Source organism: Sminthopsis crassicaudata, chromosome 4, assembly GCF_048593235.1.
Source record: "Sminthopsis crassicaudata isolate SCR6 chromosome 4, ASM4859323v1, whole genome shotgun sequence".
Classification (NCBI taxonomy): domain Eukaryota; kingdom Metazoa; phylum Chordata; class Mammalia; order Dasyuromorphia; family Dasyuridae; genus Sminthopsis; species Sminthopsis crassicaudata.
This window is the reverse complement of record NC_133620.1, coordinates 147,403,963-147,421,756: the sequence shown is the minus strand read 5'-3', so window position 1 is coordinate 147,421,756 and position 17,794 is coordinate 147,403,963. Positions and strand designations below refer to the sequence as shown.

The 17,794-nt window shown below is 29.9% G+C and overlaps 1 protein-coding gene across 1 annotated transcript in view; it reads left to right on the top strand.

Annotated features, from left to right (window-relative positions):
* Nucleotides 1-17,794, top strand: part of ADGB (androglobin) — a 259,554-nt gene that overhangs the window by 76,567 nt on the left and 165,193 nt on the right. Inside the window, exon 9 of the mRNA XM_074264682.1 lies at nucleotides 6,505-6,659. Within this exon, the coding sequence (XP_074120783.1) occupies nucleotides 6,505-6,659 (155 nt within the window). The remainder of the gene's footprint in view (nucleotides 1-6,504; nucleotides 6,660-17,794) is intronic.

The following is a 17,794-nucleotide window of genomic DNA, read 5'->3' as shown; positions in this document are numbered from 1 at the left end:
TTCTGCCATACTAATTTCCAATTTTCCCAGCAATTTTTGTCAAACAGTGAGTTCTTATTCCAAAAGCTGGGGTCTATGGGTTTGTCAAACACTAGATTGCTGTTTTTATTCACTATCTTGCCCTGTGAACCTAACCTATTCCACTGATCAACTAATCTATTTCTTAGCCAATACCAAATGGTTTTGACAACCACTGCTTTATAATATAATTTTAGATCTGGTACAGCCAACTTCATTTGATTTTTTTTTCATTAATTCTCTTGAAATTTTTTACCTTTTGTTTTTCCAAATGAACTTTGTTGTCATTTTTTCTAGGTCCTTAAAATAGTTTTTGTGGAGTCTGATTGGTATAGTGCTAAATAAATAGATTAGTTTAATCAGTCTATAATTTTCTTTCTCAGTTTTCAACCAACCTGGTTTAGGTATCAGTACCATGTCTGTGTCATAGAAGGAATTTGGTAGGACTCCTTCATTCCCTATTTTGTCAAATAGTTTATATAGCATTGGAGTTAATTGTTCTTTATATGTTTGGTAGAATTGACATGTAAATCCATCTGGTTCTGGCAATTTTTTCTTAGGGAGTTGATTAATAGCTTGTTCTATTTTTTTTTTTTTTTCTGAAATGGGACTATTTAAGCAATTTACTTCCTCCTCTGTTAATTTGGGAAGCATATATTTTTGGAGATAGTCATCCATTTCACTTAGGTTTTCAAATTTATTGGCATAAAGTTGGGCAAAATAACTCCTTATTATTGCTCTTATTTTCTCTTTATTGGTGGAAAATTCTCCCTTTCCCTTTTTAATTTGATTTTCCTCTTTCCTTTTTTCTAATTAAATTTACCAAAGGTTTATCTATTTTGTTGGTTTTTTCATAAAACCAACTCTTAGTTTTATTTATTAATTCAATTTTACTTCCAATATTATTAATTTCTCCTTTTAATTTTAGAATTTCAAGTTTCGTATTTGATTGGGGGTTTTTAATTTGGTCTTTTTCTAGCTTTTTTAGTAGCAAGCCCAATTCATTGATATTCTCTTTCTCTATTTTATTCAAGTAAGCCTCTAAAGATATAAAATTTCCCCTTATTACTGCTTTGGCTGCATCCCACAAATTTTGGTATGATTTCTCATTGTTGTTTTTATCTTGAGTGAAATTATTAATTGTGTCTATAATTTACTGTTTCACCCAATCATTCTTTAAGATGAGATTATTTAGTTTCCAATCACTTTTTGGTATATTTACCCCTAACTTTTTGTTAAATGTAGTTTTTATTGCATTGTGATCTGAAAAGAAAGCATTTACTATTTCTGCCTTCCTGCATTTAATTTTGAGGTCTTTATGTCCTAATGGTCAATTTTTGTATAGGTTCCATGGACTACTGAGCAGAAAGTATATTCCTTTCTGTCACCATTCAGTTTTCTCCAAAGATCTATCATAACTAATTTTTCTAATATTCTATTTACCTCCTTAATTTCTTTCTTATTTGTTTTGTGGTTTGAGTTATCTAATTCTGAAAGTGCAAGGTTGAAATCTCTCACTATTATAGTTTTGCTGTCTATTTCTTCTTGCAACTCTCTTAACTTCTCCTTTAGGAAGTTAGATATGCTATACCACTTGCTGCATATTGTTTAGTATTGATATTGCTTCATTGTCTAGGCTACCCTTTAGCAAGATATAGTTTCCTTCCTTATCTCTTTTAATTAGATTGATTTTTGTTTTTGCTTGATCTGAGATAAGGATTGCTACCTCTGCTTTTTTGATTTCACCTGAAACATAATAGATCCTGCTCCAGCCTTTTACCTTTACTCTGTATCTCCCTGCTTTAAATGTGTTTCCTGCAAACAACATATTGTAGAGTTCTGACTTTTGATCCAGTCTGCTATCCATCTCCGCTTAATGGGAGAGTTAACCCCATTCACATTTACAGTTAAAATTATTAATTCTGTATTTTTTTGCCATCTTATTATCCCCAGATTATGCCTTTCTTTTTCTTGCCCCCACCTTTCCCCCTTTCCCAGTATTAAACTTATGGGCACCACTTGTGTCACACAGCTCTCCCTCTTTAGGATCCCTGCTACCCCCTTTGAATCCCTTGCCCTTTCTTGTACCCTTCCCTTATTACTCTTTTCCTTTTCCCTTTTCCTCTCCCACTTTTTAAAGAGATAAGAGAAGTTTCTCTGTAAACCAAATATGTCAATTATTTTCTCTTTGAGCCAACTTTTTTGAGAGTAAGATTCGCATAATGTTCCTCCCCCTCTCTAAATTCCCTCAGATATGATAGGTTTCCTTTGCCTCTTTGTGGGATGTAGTTTCCCTCTTTTTATCTCCCCTTTTCCCTTGGATCATTGTCTTCATCAGAATAGCTAAATCTTTCGCGTTGATTATCATCCAGTATTACTTCTGTATAATTTTCCTAGTTCTGTTCATTTGACTTTGCATCAATTCATATAATTCTTCCCAGGTTTTTTGGAAACAAATCTGTTTGTCATAGCACAATCATATATCATATATATCATAATTTTTTCAGCCATTCTTCAGTTGATGGGCATCCCCTTAGTTTCTATTCTTTGCCACCACAAAAAGAGCTGCTATAAATATTTTTTGGCAAGTAAGATCTTTTCCCTCTTCTTTGATCTCTTTGGGATCAAGACTAGTAGTGTTAGCCTTTTGGGCATAGTATCAAATTTTTCTCTAGAACTTTTGGTCTATTTTATAAATCCAGAACAGTGCATTAGTGTCTTAATTTATTTCATATCCCCTGAAGCATTGTCATTTTTCTATCCTCTAATGTTAGCCAATCTGAGAGGTGTGAGGTGATATCTTAGAGTTGTTTTAATTTGCATTTTCTCTAATCAGGAGTGATTTACAATATTTTAAAATGACTATTGATAACTGATTTATTCTTTGAAAACTGCCTATTCATATCCTTTGACTATTTATCAATTGGGAAATAGCTTATTTCAATAAATTTGGCTCAGTTCCCCATATATTTGAGAAATGAGGCCTTTATCAAGAGACCTGCTGAAAATTTTTTCACAGTGTTGTTTTTCATCTCATTTTGATTGCATTTGATTTTATTTGTCCAAAAGCTTTTTAGTTTCATGTAACCAAAATTGTCTATTTTATTTCCCATAATCTTTCTCCTTCTTGGCACAAATTCTTCTCTTATCCATAGATCCGACAGGTACATTTTACTCTGCTACTTCAATTTACATAAGATACTATCCTGTACCTATTAATCATTTATCCATTTTGAACTTATCTTGGCATATAGTATGAGATGGTAGTCTAGACATAGTTTCTGTTAAAACACTTTCCAGTTTTCTTGGCTTTTTGTCAGTTGGTGACTTTTTACCCTAGAATTTTGAAACTTTGAATTTATTAAACAGTACTGTACTGTAGTTATTTACTGCAATATATTGTTTATTTAATCTGTTCCACTGATCCACCACTCTGTGGTGTGTCAGGACTACATTATTTTGATGATTGCCATTTCTTAATATAATTTGAAATTTGAAATTGGTAGGCCACCTTTCTTCACATTTTTTTCATTGCTTGCCTTGCCTTGATATTCTTAGCCATTTTCCTTCCAGATAAATTTTGTTACTATTTGTATTCATTTATTAGTATTATTATTTATTTTATTTACTTATTTTCTTTAAAAAGCTAGTTTTTCAATAGTTTGATTGATTTGCCACTAAATAAAATAGGCTTAGGTAGAATTGCTATTTTTATTATCTTGGCTCAATTTACCCATGAGCAATTTCTGCAGTTGTTTAGATCTATCTTTATTTGTATGACGTGTGGTAATTGTGTTAATATTATTCCTGTGTTTGTCTTGGCAGGTAGACTCCCAAGTATTTTATATTGTTGGCAGTTATTTAAGTACAATTTCTCTTTCTCTTTCTTCATGCTGATTCATGCTTTGTTGGTAATATTTAGAAGTGCTGATAATTTATGTGGGTTAATTGCTAAAGTGTTTAAGTGTTTTAATTAGTTTTCTATTTGACTCTCTAGGGTTCTCTAAGTATACCATCATATCATCTTCACAAATGATATTCCTTATTGTCTATTTTTATTCCATTTATTTCTTTTTCAGGTCTTAATATTATAACTATCCTTTCTAGTACAATATTGGATAATGATTGTTATAATAGATATGTTTGCTTCACCTTGAAGGCAATGGCAAGGCTTCAAATTTATCCTATATATAATAATTGCTTTTGGTTATAAATAGATATTATTTATTATTTTAGGAAAAGCTCTATTAATTGCTATGCTTTCTGGTGTTTATAATAAGAATGGGTGTTGTATTTTGTCAAAGGCTTTTATTGAGTTGATTGCATGGTTTTTGCTTTTATTTATTTTTTTTTTTTTTAAGGATATGTTTAGTTATGCTCATAGTTTTCCAAATTTTGAAGTAATTTTGTATTTGTGGTATAAATTTTACCTTGTCATAGGATATAATGATAGTTGTATTATATCACTGTACTTTCATGCTAAGATTTTATTTAATATTTTTATACCAATATTCAGTAAGGATACTGGATTTCTTTCTCTGCTTTTGCTCTCCTGCTTTAGGCCTCAAAACCATATTTATGTCATAAAAGGAATTTGAGAAAACTCTTCCTTTACTTATATTTTTCAAATAATTTATATAGTATTGGAATTGTTACTTAATATTTAGGATAATTCATTTGCAAATCTATCTGTTCCTAGAATTTTTTTCTTAGGGAGCTTATTGATGGCTTGTTCAATTTCTTTTTTAAAGATAGCATTGTGTTCCATTTCTTTTTCTGATAAACTGGGTAGTTTATATTTTTGTCAATATTCATCCATTTTATTTAGATTGTCATTTTACTGACACATAATTGGGCAAAATAATTTCTAATAATTGCTTTAATTTCATCTACATTGGTGGTATTTTTTACCCTTTTATTTTTTGATTTGTAATTTTGTAAATTTATAGTAATTTGGTTTTCTTCTTTATTTTTTAACCAAATTAACCATTGATTTATCTATTTTTATTTATAAAAACAATTCCTGGTTTTATTTATTATTTTTTTTCACTTTCAATTTAATTTATCTTAATTTTTTTTTAACATGATTTCCATCTAGGTATTTAATTGGGTGTTGTTATTTACTTATTCTCTCACTTTGTTTCATAATTTTGAACTTTATGTTAAAATTGGGCTCTATTACTGTTGCTGTGAGGAGAGGGGCACTGCTTCCAACTTTGAGTTGTATCACATTGATGATTTCAGAGCTACAGATTTTTGTTGCTTCCAAGATAAAGGGAGAGATATGGTCATTTAGAAAGGATCTCTGATTCCTTGGGACTAGAAGTAATATAGAACCTATTCTGTTCCTAAAGGCTTTTGTTCTTTCTTGATTATAGACTTTGGAGTTGTTTCTGGTCCTACATCCAGTGTTAGTATAGTCATCCCCTGTAATCCAATGTTTCATTCATGTGGACTCAAAGCCAGTCTTTTCCCCCATGTTACAGATTCTTCTTTCTGACCTCCTAAATTGTTTTGGGCTGGAAGAATGTCTCACTCTGACCTTTTATTGGCTCTGCCACTCCAGAATTCAATTTGCAATATTGTTTTAAAGTTGTTCAGAGGGGAATTTTGGAAGAGCTCAGCTGTATACTACTTGTTGTACTTTACCATCTTGCCCTCACTCTTGAAAGTCCTATGTATTAGATCAACAACAAGAAATGGCAAAGTATGTAACAAGAACATTATAGTAGGCATTGTCCTAAGAAAGTACAATATTACCTTTGAGGGTAAATGTAGTAGGATTTCCGGGATGAAAATTCCATGAAGAATATTCCTAGCTAAATTTTGGGAGTATTTAGTAGTGATATATCTTGAAGAAGGATTACAATTATTCTTTTAAACTTTGTCATGAGAAAAAGGACTTACCTTAGTATTACCTAGTTATGTAATTACATTGCTATATATTCAATAGAAAATTTCAGTGAAAGATAATTTGACACATAGTTCAAAATAAATATAGTAGTGTTTTGAATTGTGTGCCATACTTGCTTCCCCCTCCCTGTTGGCTTTATTTAAAATAAAATGTAATATATACTTATTATTTTATTTAAATTTCTTCTATAGTTTTTTAAATTTAATTTTTAACAGTTATTTTTCCTTTCAAAGTATTCTCATTTAGGATATAGTCTTTAAGCATTGGATACTTTTGAATCAATATGGTAGTGACAGTAGCATCTTAATGGTATTTAATTATTTTTGATATAATCTCTAAGTAAAATATTTTAAGAGTGTATCCTTAAACTGTCAAGTATCTAGTCAATTAAGTAATAATATTTTGGTCATTTAGTGAGTTTTTAAATGTTGGGAGTTATATTTGAAAGGACTCTGGAGATTCTACTATTAACTGTGAAGAATGTTACATTTTTATCTTTCCTTTCAATAAAAATGCATTTTGAGGCTTTGAAATAGAACTGAATATAATTTTTTCTTTTTTATTTATAATAGAGAAAGTAGATATGAAAGAAGGAAAGAAGAGGGCGAAAGAATTGGATAAGGATAAAGCCAAGATGTCTGCTCATAATTCAAGGGCTCTATCAGAGGTACAGCATTCTCTACTTCAATCTCTGCAGGCCATATCAGAAGGTAAGCTGCCATTCCATTCTTAGATAATCCCTGTATATTTTGGGTAGGCAGGAAAATGTATAGAACATTCTTGTGCTAGCGGGATGAAGGAGATTTGTTCAGGGAAGTTAGGTTTTGGATTTAGTGTTGTGGGAGGTTGTGAGTATTAGATCCATATAGAGGGCAGTCTCCAAAAGTAAAGTGTACAGTTTCTCTTGGTTAAGCCATTAATTTGAGGTTTTCAGAATTGTTAGGCTACTATTTCATTTTTCCTTAAATTCCACAGAAAAGACTTTATCATCCCATGTTATGTATCCCCCAGGCATCACTGAATATTACAATGCAGAACACTTCTGCTAAATTCAGAACTTTGTTAGGCAGACAGTTGTGAAAGTTCTCTAGAACCTTTCTCAGTATTCTAATCAATACCTCCTAGAAACTAGGGTCCCCAAAAAGGATTGTCTTTCAACACCATGCAGCTTAATTAGCTTTTTTTTTTGTGATTTGCCTAATGCCTAAGTGTCTCACATAAATTATGAATAATTAGTTGTTGTGCATTTTAAAATTTAGACTGTCTATTCACTAAACACATTGAAATGTGTTTTAAAACGTGCTTTTTATTTGTTGTTAGTGAATGTTTTTTTTCTTTGGGTTTGCTAACTGATTTGTAAAACAATTATTAAGGCTTTTCAGGACATTAAGGATGTCAACATAGAATAGATTTGGCTTGTTCTTCTCTCTACCTCTCCATGACAACTAGCACAGTGCATGGATAATTGTAGGCGCTCAAAAATACTCTATTACATTTATGGTTTTTGTTGTTCAATCATTTTCCAGTTGTGTTTGACTTTTCATAACCCCATTTGTGGTTTTCTTGGCAAAGATACTGAAGTAGTTTACCATTGCCGCCTTCAACATTTATTATAAGCATATGCTATTTGTATTTTCTATATGATTCTTTTTCTTGCAGGTCCATTTAAGTCTAAACTAACTACTCTTTTTTTTTTATAATTATTGATTATAAATGTGATTTTAAATGAGTAGTCCCTTCTGAAGAAAATGACAAAAAAATTTAGGCTTCATCTTAAGGAATATTTTTAACATGTCATTGGAGTATACAGAATGTAATAATTCTCCCCCCCAAAAAACCAGTTGAAAGTGCTTTAAAAATTGACAGAACCTTATTTGGTTTCCTTGTCATTTAAAAATATAATTGTTGATGACAATTTTGGAGGATACCCATATTTTTCTTTCCTTTTTAGATTTTAATAATGGTAGCAATTTGTGGTCCATATTCATTGGGATTTCCTCACTTATGGGATTTAATTGAAATCCTTCATAAAATCCTAGTGGATACCTCATCATGATATGGAGGTGACTTTTGGTTCTCTACAACTATGCTATATCTTTGGAAGATTCTACCATGCTTTAAAGATTAGACCTACTTTATGGGGGAACAGTTAAATATGTGGGGCCCAAAACTATTGGGCTATCTGCTTGGTGAAGAACTCTTATTTACAACAATGTATGACAGAAAAAATGCTATAATTTGGTCATCAATCCAATAAAGCCACTTTTGGATTCTTTAAACATAACAGATTAATAGAGAAAATATCAGAAAGTATTGAGTCACATTGTCTCATACTATTTATTGTTACTAGACATGTTATTAGACATGTTACTAGAAGTATTAAATCACGCCAATCTTAAGATCCTTATTAATGAAACTTGAAGGAAAGAGTCAAATAGAAAGATGTTCCATAAATTTTTATTGGAGAGGAAAACAAAGACATTGATAGAATTGGCTTATTATATATCTAAACATAATAAGAAATATTCCTTGGTGTACTTGGACATCTTAAATTACAGGGCACTATGACAGCATATGAACTAGAATCTGTTGCAGAGGATAAGGAAGTAAAAAAATTATACAAATAACTTGTTAAAATCTTCCAAAGTAAATCAATATATGCTTACATATATGAGGGGTAAACTTTAGTTGCAAATATATGCATGAGGAAGATTGCCAAAAATGTTAGAAAATACATTTCATAAATAATAAACAAGAGAAGACAAAATATATAAGTATATATAAGTAATATGTGTCAGTTTTTAGCTAAGCAATTAAAATATATTAATACTAGCCATAATCCATTGAATAGATGTGCATATATATTTATAGATATAGATACCCACATATATGTCTACAATATGACATATGTATTATTTCTACATGAGAAATACTTTATACTTTGAATAGTATAAAAACTAATTAACAAAATGAGAAATAAAATTGATTCCATGAAACAGAAAATAATAAAGATGTGTGAGTTATTTCTAAATCAACTTTTTTTAAATGCAGACTTTATTTGTTAAAGATCAAAATCATTTCTTTTATGAATACGTAACCACCTTGACCTATTGAAATTAGCTGTTGGCACTGCACATTAGAAAATGGATTGAAGAATAGATATGTATGCAGGCTATCTAAATAAATTTAATTGAGGTAAACCAAACATCAGGACAAGAAGAGCAGAGAAGGAATATGATTAGTAGTTATGAAGAGTATCATTCCTGTTTTATACCTGGATAGATATTAATAATCAGATGATCCTAGGATCTTAGCTTTTGAGATAAAAATGAATTTTTAGATGAATTAATCGGACCCTCTCTTTTTTTAGATGGCGAAACAGACCAAAAAAGGAAGAAATACTTTCTAAAGATCAAATAGGGAAAAACAAAACAGAAATTTAAACTAAGACCTCTAATTGAAAATCCAAGGTCCCTTCCTCTGTAACACAAGAAATCTATAATTCTTCAAAAGAATTTGTCCTAAATATATGAAAGTAAAAATAAAGTGGATAGATTAGGTCTATTGTGTTGACCATGATATGCAATTTAATACTAACCTGTAAAATATGCATATCTTGAAAAATTACTAAGATTGGCAATGAATTGGACTCATCTAAACAGAATGAAGATATCTAGCCAAATTGTCTTTCAGAATTACAGTTCTTTTAATGATCACAAGCTTCTTCCTTAAATGAAGGGGCCATGTTGTTAAAACTATTATACTTCATGAGAGAGAGATGGAATTCCACAGATTCTGATGAATTGATTATAGAAAGAACAATTGAGAAATGTAGTGTGTGTGTGTGTGTGTGTGTGTGTGTGTATGTGTGTGTGTGTTTGTATACTGTGACATATTACTATTGAAAAATTGCCATAAAGGAATGTCATCAGAAAAAATAACTCAAGGACAATTCACATACTCTATTTGTTATGACATTGTGTCAAGAAATATAAAGGCATATTAATCAGACCCTGTATTGAGGATTTAAAAGTCGACATTGGATGTACTAAATAAAGTTATTGACCATCCTCTTAGAAAGAGTATCCATATTCATAATGATACAGATTTATTGAAGTACTAAGAAGTGTTGAAATAATGATATTTGAATAATATGAAAGGTTTTTGAATATAATTATAAATTAAATGAATTTTTGGTGTCCACAAATCTATCTTATTATTTATTCTGTGGTACTTTGAGCCAGTAGAGGACTAGTTCCTATTTTCAGATTTAATTAACTTATGTTTTGAAAATGAAAATTTCTCCTTGTTGCCCCATTTATAAAAAAATAAGATAATGGCTTCTAATTCAAATTCTAGCTTGACTTACTAATTTTTATTTTGTATATAGATTCCTATGTCTTGAAATTTTCTAGCCTGTGATGCTTAGAGCCCTTAAAAGAATTCATACTTATTATCTCATTTATCCTCACAGCATTCCTGGAAAAGTTATTATTTCTGTAATTTTAGATGTGAGATAACTCAGGCTCAGAGATTTTAAGTGACTTATAAATGGTACTTGATTAATGAATCATTCTTTACTTTTCCTTCTAGACTATATTACCTAAAGGAATCTTAGTCAAGCTTTTAATTAATTGATTTATGTGTTAGTACTTATTAGTATAACTTTTATAAACTCAGATATTATAAGAAGAGATTATATGTCCAAATTTAGTCTACATGAAGATATATTATTAATGGAAAACTGTTGGCTCCTTCAATTTTATAACTTTTTTACTCAGAAAATTCAAATCTGAGTTGGAAGAGGTAGAATATTGCCCCATCAATCATGTTATTTACTTTACTTAAATCATCCAGACATTTTTGTATTTCCTAGATACACCCAGACTGTAATTTAAAGGATTAGCTGAGCTAAAAGGCATTCTTTTCCAAGTTTAATTTGATCTTTAATCTAATATTTCAGATGAAAATATTTTCTAATATTTGGAAGTACACTTGGCTTAAAATTAACAGGCCCTTTGGATTAATAATCAATTACAAGGCTTGTTAAAACAGTTTTATTTTTAATGAAGATATTATATGGATGTCCTCTCCTCAAAGGAATGAGATATATTTCTGTCCATTGTCTTAATAGGTTCTATTAAAGGAATAAATTTACTACAGCTAGTATTTTAAGCATTTGAGAAGTCACAGATCTAGAGTTCATTTAATGTGCTGTGGTTGATTTATTCAGAAATTGACTTGGTGTTAAAATACTGGGAAAGCAAATATAATCTATTGTAAAACCTTTTCAACCATCTTGATCTTTGTCTCTCTGAAGATTGACAAAAATTCAAAGTGATTAAATCTTTCCTTTATTCATACTAAAACTTAAAACATAGATATGTAGATGATAATAAACATAGCAACAACCCAATACCTTAGGTTTCATAATTGGTCCTTTGCACTCATCTTTTCAGATTTTTACTATTTTTAAAAAGTACCATAATTTTCATCAACATTTCCTTAATGGGATATACTTCAAATTCACTTGTTTCAATGATTATAGTTTTCTTCATTAAGGATTTATGTGTTCTTAATAATTTGTTAGGACTCTATGATGAGAGTGTTTACAATCCATCTACTCTTTATATCACAGCTTTAGACTCCAACTGGTATTTGCTACAGTAATTGCTGTTTGAATAAAATACTTTTTTGTGTGAGAAAATAGTAAAGCATCATAAATTCTGGTACTTTATGTTGGAGTAATAAGTGAAGAAAAGTACATAAAAGATAAGAATGAGACAAAATTATACATATTTAGATAAGTACTCTGATGTCATACCCATGCAGAGTTTTTCATATGTGCTTTCAAAGAAATGATTGGTAATATCTTTAAATAAACAACGTAACCATTATGCAAGTTCTTCATCCAGTAATTATTCTGAAGCACATAACTTTAAATAATTATGCTATTAAGTAGGTAACCTTGAACAATAAATAACCTCTCTGTTCTCAAGGTTTTTGTCTGTAAAATTCAAATGCTTACTCTATGTCTGTTAACCTGGAAACTTAGAATACAAAGATGAAAATAAAATTGTCCCAACACTCAAGAAATGATAAGTTATTGCACTATTCAACTCACAAAAATGGTATGAATAAAACTATTTGTAAACTGCCAACCTTTCCATCAGTAAGAATAGTGACTTTCATTTTTAAAAATGTGCCATATTCAATTTTAGGCAAAATAACTGTTTTAGCATATATTATACATGTGAATTTATTCTAAATTTTTATTTTAAAATGTTAAAATTTTGTCTTTATCAAACTAAAATATTTTTGTTGTTACTTTAACATTTAACACTTTATTTTATGACTAGTAGTATTTAATTTGTATTCCCTTCTTTGTACTTGTAAAGCTTTCCTTTTAAATTGGTAATTTAATGAAAATTTAAAAAGTTTCTATATTAATCAAATATGTAACAAATAAAGTTATTTTAAGCTGAAAAAATCAAGCTAACTTCCAAATATTGAATTACCCACAAAAAATATTCTGTGTATGTTTATCTGGTACTTAAATGTGCTATAACTGTCCAGTACATAGTATAATGTATCATACCACTTTAATTGTAAGCTCTCAGTCATTATGTTAAACTTTTTTGGGGGAACATTTTGAAAAATATGCAGATTTGCATCCTATCCTCTAATCATATACTAATTTAGATTTCTGCCCTAAGACAGGGAAAATTGGGTTAAATAAAAAAAACAATGTACTGCATCTATTCAGAACAAAATCAAGTCAAATAATCAAGATCTATAATCCTAAATAATGAAAATTAATGCTCACTAATTCTCATTTGTTGTCAAAATTACATTAAATTAAACAGAGACCTAGAATGACTATGGAATGTGTAAGTGGCTTATATTTTAAATGTATTAAAGAACCATTGAGATGGGAGGAAGTTTATAGTTTGGGAGTTTGCTGCAATGATCAGTCCATTTTCTTGTAGTATCTTAGAAATGGAAGGACTTTCAAGGGTAATCTAATAGACCTATACTTATCCTTTCTAAAATTTCCCTGATAAATGTCAGTAAAAATATTTCATATAGTTCTAGGTAACATTCTGGAGAGAATAATGACCAATTGGATCATATTAAAAAGATAAATCATGAAGTAAAACTTTGACATATGAATCTTATTTAAAGAACTGAGAATGCTTTGTTTGCAGAAGAGAAGGCATAGATGGTTCATGATTTAAAAGTTTGTCATGTGGAAAGGAAATAAGGAAAAATAGAATAGGTGAGTTTTTTTTAAATCCCAGAAATCAGAACTAAAAACACAAACCATTGAAGAACAAATCCAGAAGTCAAAATAAGAAAAACAACTTTTAAAACAAACAGACCTAGCCAAAAGTAAAATGAGCTTACGTGTACGTGAGAGAACTCATTGAAGTTTTTTAGAAGATACATAATCATGTGTGATAAGTGTTATGGGCAAGATTCACATGTTGATTATGAGTTAGACAATTTAATTACTGAGATCCCTTTTAATTGGAGGGCTCTATAACATTAAAAATAATCCAGAATCTCTGAGTTGTAGAGTTGGAAAGGGCTTGATTTGTCATTTAATCTAATCATATCTGAAGAAGAACCTTCCTCTAGAAAATATCTCTGACAATTGGTGATCCATCATTTTCAGAAATACAGATTCAGGAATCAAATCCTTTCTAGATATCTTATTCAATTTTTTAATAAATCTAATTGGCATTAAGTTTTTCCTTTTGTTATTGTTGTTGAGCCGATTCAGTTATGTCTAACTCTTTGATCCTATTTAATAGTAGCAGTTGTTCCTATAACTAGAACAAGTTCATATATATATGTATATTATATATTTATATATACTTATATATATAGATACACTTCTACATATACATATAATGTATACACATATATGTAAAACCACAACCCCCACAAATATACACAAAATACACAAGTATTCATATCTATACACATATATAATGAACATATATGCTGAATATATATATATATATATATATATATATACACACACACAAGTACACACACATATACATATTTAATTTACTTTTATTGAGCATTTGTATACAAACTATGGGGACAGCTAAGTGATATAATAGAATAATGGTCCTGGGGTTCAAATCTAGCCTCAGATACTTACAAGCTATGTGATCCTGGGCAAGTTGCTTAAGCCTGTTTGCCTCAATTGCTTTATCTGTAAAATGAAAGGCAACTATTGCAATATTTGTGCTAAGAAGGCCATAGGGGGAAAAAAAAAGTCAGTCAGACACAATTGAAAATGATCAAGCATGCAAGGAATTGGATGCAAAGAAAGTTACAAAGCCATTTACAAAAGTATGAAAAAAGCCCAAGAAAGGTACACACAGAGAAGAATGATAGTTCCAAGGAATGAATGATTTCTGGCTTGGGGGAATCAGAGCAAGTTAATTGAGGAATTAGCATTCCAAAAGAGCTTTGAAGATAGGGAAGACTTCAATTGCTAAAGGTAAATTGTGGTTCATTGCAGGTTTTGTTGTCCTTTATTCTTGAAGATTACTATGATATCCAGATGCTGAAGCTGTGACATGCAAATTAATAAATAAATTGGGTTTGAATTAAGGGAGAATTATGCAAGGGCACTTGCCTTACTTTTCCCTCCTCTAGCCACTTGGGTTAAAGAAATTACATGGACAAAGCAATGTAACTAAACAGTGAAGAGTAGGAGAAAATATTTTTTGGCGTCATATTCTAGAGAATTGAGGATTGAAGATTTTAGATTACTTAGATAGACATTGGGGAACCACAGAAAATTTGTTTGAAAGTTCTTGAGAATTCAATAAAAAAGAATAACATTTAAATGAAAAAAAACTTAGATAATGATTCCCTCAATGATTTATTATAGAAAATCTAAGTCAAATATAGTAATATTATCAATGTAAATTAATATTGTAAAATAATAAAATAATTAGTGGCATTTCGTTGTGTAAATAATTTCAGAATTAAAGAAGAAATTATATTTTCAGTACAAATTCTATATTTACTGAATATTCACCTACCTATTTATGTAGTTTCTTTTTTATTGTTATTCCTGTATAGTATTTTATTTTTCCAATTATATGTAAAGATAGATTTGACTTCCTAATATTTTTTCTTTTTAAAAATTATTTCTCTTCCTTCCCAAGACAGCAAGTAATCCGATATAGGTTACACATGTAGAGTCATTTTAAATGTATTTCCATATTAGTCATTGGAAACAAAAATTAAACAAAAGGAAAAAGGAAAGAAAGAACAAAAGGTGAAAATAGTATGTTTTGATCCACATTCAGTCTCTACAGTTCTCTCTCTGGATGTGGATGACATTTTCTATCCCAAGTCTTTTGGAATTGTTTTGGATCACTGTATTGCTGAAGAGTGTTAAGTCTATCATAGTTTTTCATCACATAATCTTTCTGTTATTGTGTACAATGTTCCCTGCATCAGTTCATGTAAGCCTTTCTGGACTTTTCTGAAATCAGCCTGCTCATCATTTCTTATAGAATGATAATATTCCATTGCATTCATATACCATAACTTATTAAACCATTAACCAACTGATGGGCATCCACTCAATTTCCATTTCCTTGCTACTACAAAAGGGCTGCTACAAATATTTTTGCACATGTTGGTCCTTTTCCCTTTTAATGATCTTTTTGGGATACAAGCCCAGTAGAAGCATTGCTGGATCAAGGTTTTGTAGTAGTTTTGTAGCCCTTTGGGCATACATAGTTCCAAATCAAATTGTTCTCATTTTATATATATATATATATATATATATATATATATATATATATATATATATAAAGAGAGAGAGAGAAAGAGAGAGAGAGAGAGAGAGAGAGAGAGAGAGAGAGAGAGAGAGAGAGAGAGAGAGAGAGAGAGAGAGAGAGCGCCTTTGGGGCTTCCTCCAAAACAGAACACAGGCTCAGGTACTAGCTAGAGAAAGATTTAATAATATTTATCATTGTAATGTAATGTAATGTATATATATAATCATGACTCACTACAATTTGATTATATTTTAAATCCTAGTGTTTCAGCTTTATATAGAGGAGAATGTGGAGAAATCGACATATGGAAATTTAAGATTCAGCACTCTAACTGCCCCAATTCAAGGTGAGACTTCCGCCCAGTCAATTGATTTACTCTTCTAAATCTCAGCTACTTCATCTTTAAGATGGCAATATTTAGCTTAATTTACTTCAATGTGTTTTTTAATTCTACTAATGAAACAATTAGGATTATTCTGTAAGCCTTTAGACAAAAAGCCTATTTTCCTCGGAAAAGTCTAACCCTTCCTTTATGATGTGTTATTGATTATTGTTATATTTTGACATCTAGATCTTTAATTCCTTAAAAGGCTGTGTTGACTCTACAGGTAAAGAAATTTAGGAGAAATAGAATCTATAGATGTTTGTTTTGCTTAGTTAGGAGGAGCTTGTCTAAAAATTGAATGCAAATTAGATTGAAATGGAAATGCCCAATATAGTTTAAATACAATTTAAAATTTGCATTTAAATTTGCCTTCTGGATGAAGTGTCTTGTTGCATAACATAATCATCTCTGCTGCTGCTTTCTCTGGTTGTTGTTACCTTTCTCTTCCATCCCTACCATTGTCATATTGCTGGAATTATAGGATTTATAGATGACAAAGAAGGTCATCTAGCCAGTCATTTTGTTTTATAGATGATGAAAGTGAAATCTTCAGAGTTATATATAATAAGAGACAGAGCCAGTACTCAAGGTCTTCTGATTTCAAAACTCAAAACCTTTCCATTGAATTATGCTATCTCTGCGGCATGATGCTGATTTTGTGGAACTACATTGTGTGGTATTAAAATAAGGATTACATTAAACCATGGAGTAATAAATAGGAGTAGGTGTTAATTTTGCCCAATTTGATAGTATTTACAAAAAATAAACTATTTAGATTTAGCAGAAGAGGAAATAAAATATCTAAATAGACTTACCTTAAAAATAGAAAGGCCATAAATAATCCTCTTTAAAAAAAACAAAAACAAAAACAAAAACAAAAAAACAGGAACAGATGGATTTACAAGAGAACTCTATCAAACAGTTAAAGATCAATTAATCCCAATATTTATTAAATAAAATATTTAGAATAATAAATAAAGAAGGGGTCTTACCAAATTCCTTTTATGAAACAAATATGATATTGATATCTAAACCAGGAAGACTAAAAACAGAGAAAAATTATTATGGGCCATTTTCATTAATGAATATGGATATAAAAATCCTTAATAAGATTCTAGCTAAGAGGTTACAATAATATTTTAGAAAGATTGTATAATTTTTGCAGAATAAATCCCAAGTGGGATTTATACCAGGAATATAGAGATGGTTTAATATAAGGAAGATTATTAATATAATTGATTATAACAATAATAGAAGTAACAAAAATCATATGATTATATCAGTAGATGCAGAAAAATCTTTTGAAAAAGTACAGCACTCATTGCTATTACAAACACTTGAAAAAAGTATGGGCATAAATTGTTTTTTCCTTAAATTGATCAGTATTTATCTAAAAATATGAGCAAGTGTTATTTTAATTGGGATAAACTAAAAGTCTTCTCAGTAAGATCAGGTGTGAAACAAGGATACCCACTGTTATGAATATCATTCAATATTATACTGGAAATTCTAGCAATAGCAGAGAAGAAAAAGATATTAAGGAATCAGAATGGATAATGAGGTAATAAAACTATTTCTTTTGCAGATGATGTGATGATATACTTAGAAAATCCTAAAGACTCAAAGTTATTAGAAAATCTAAGTAATAATTTTAGC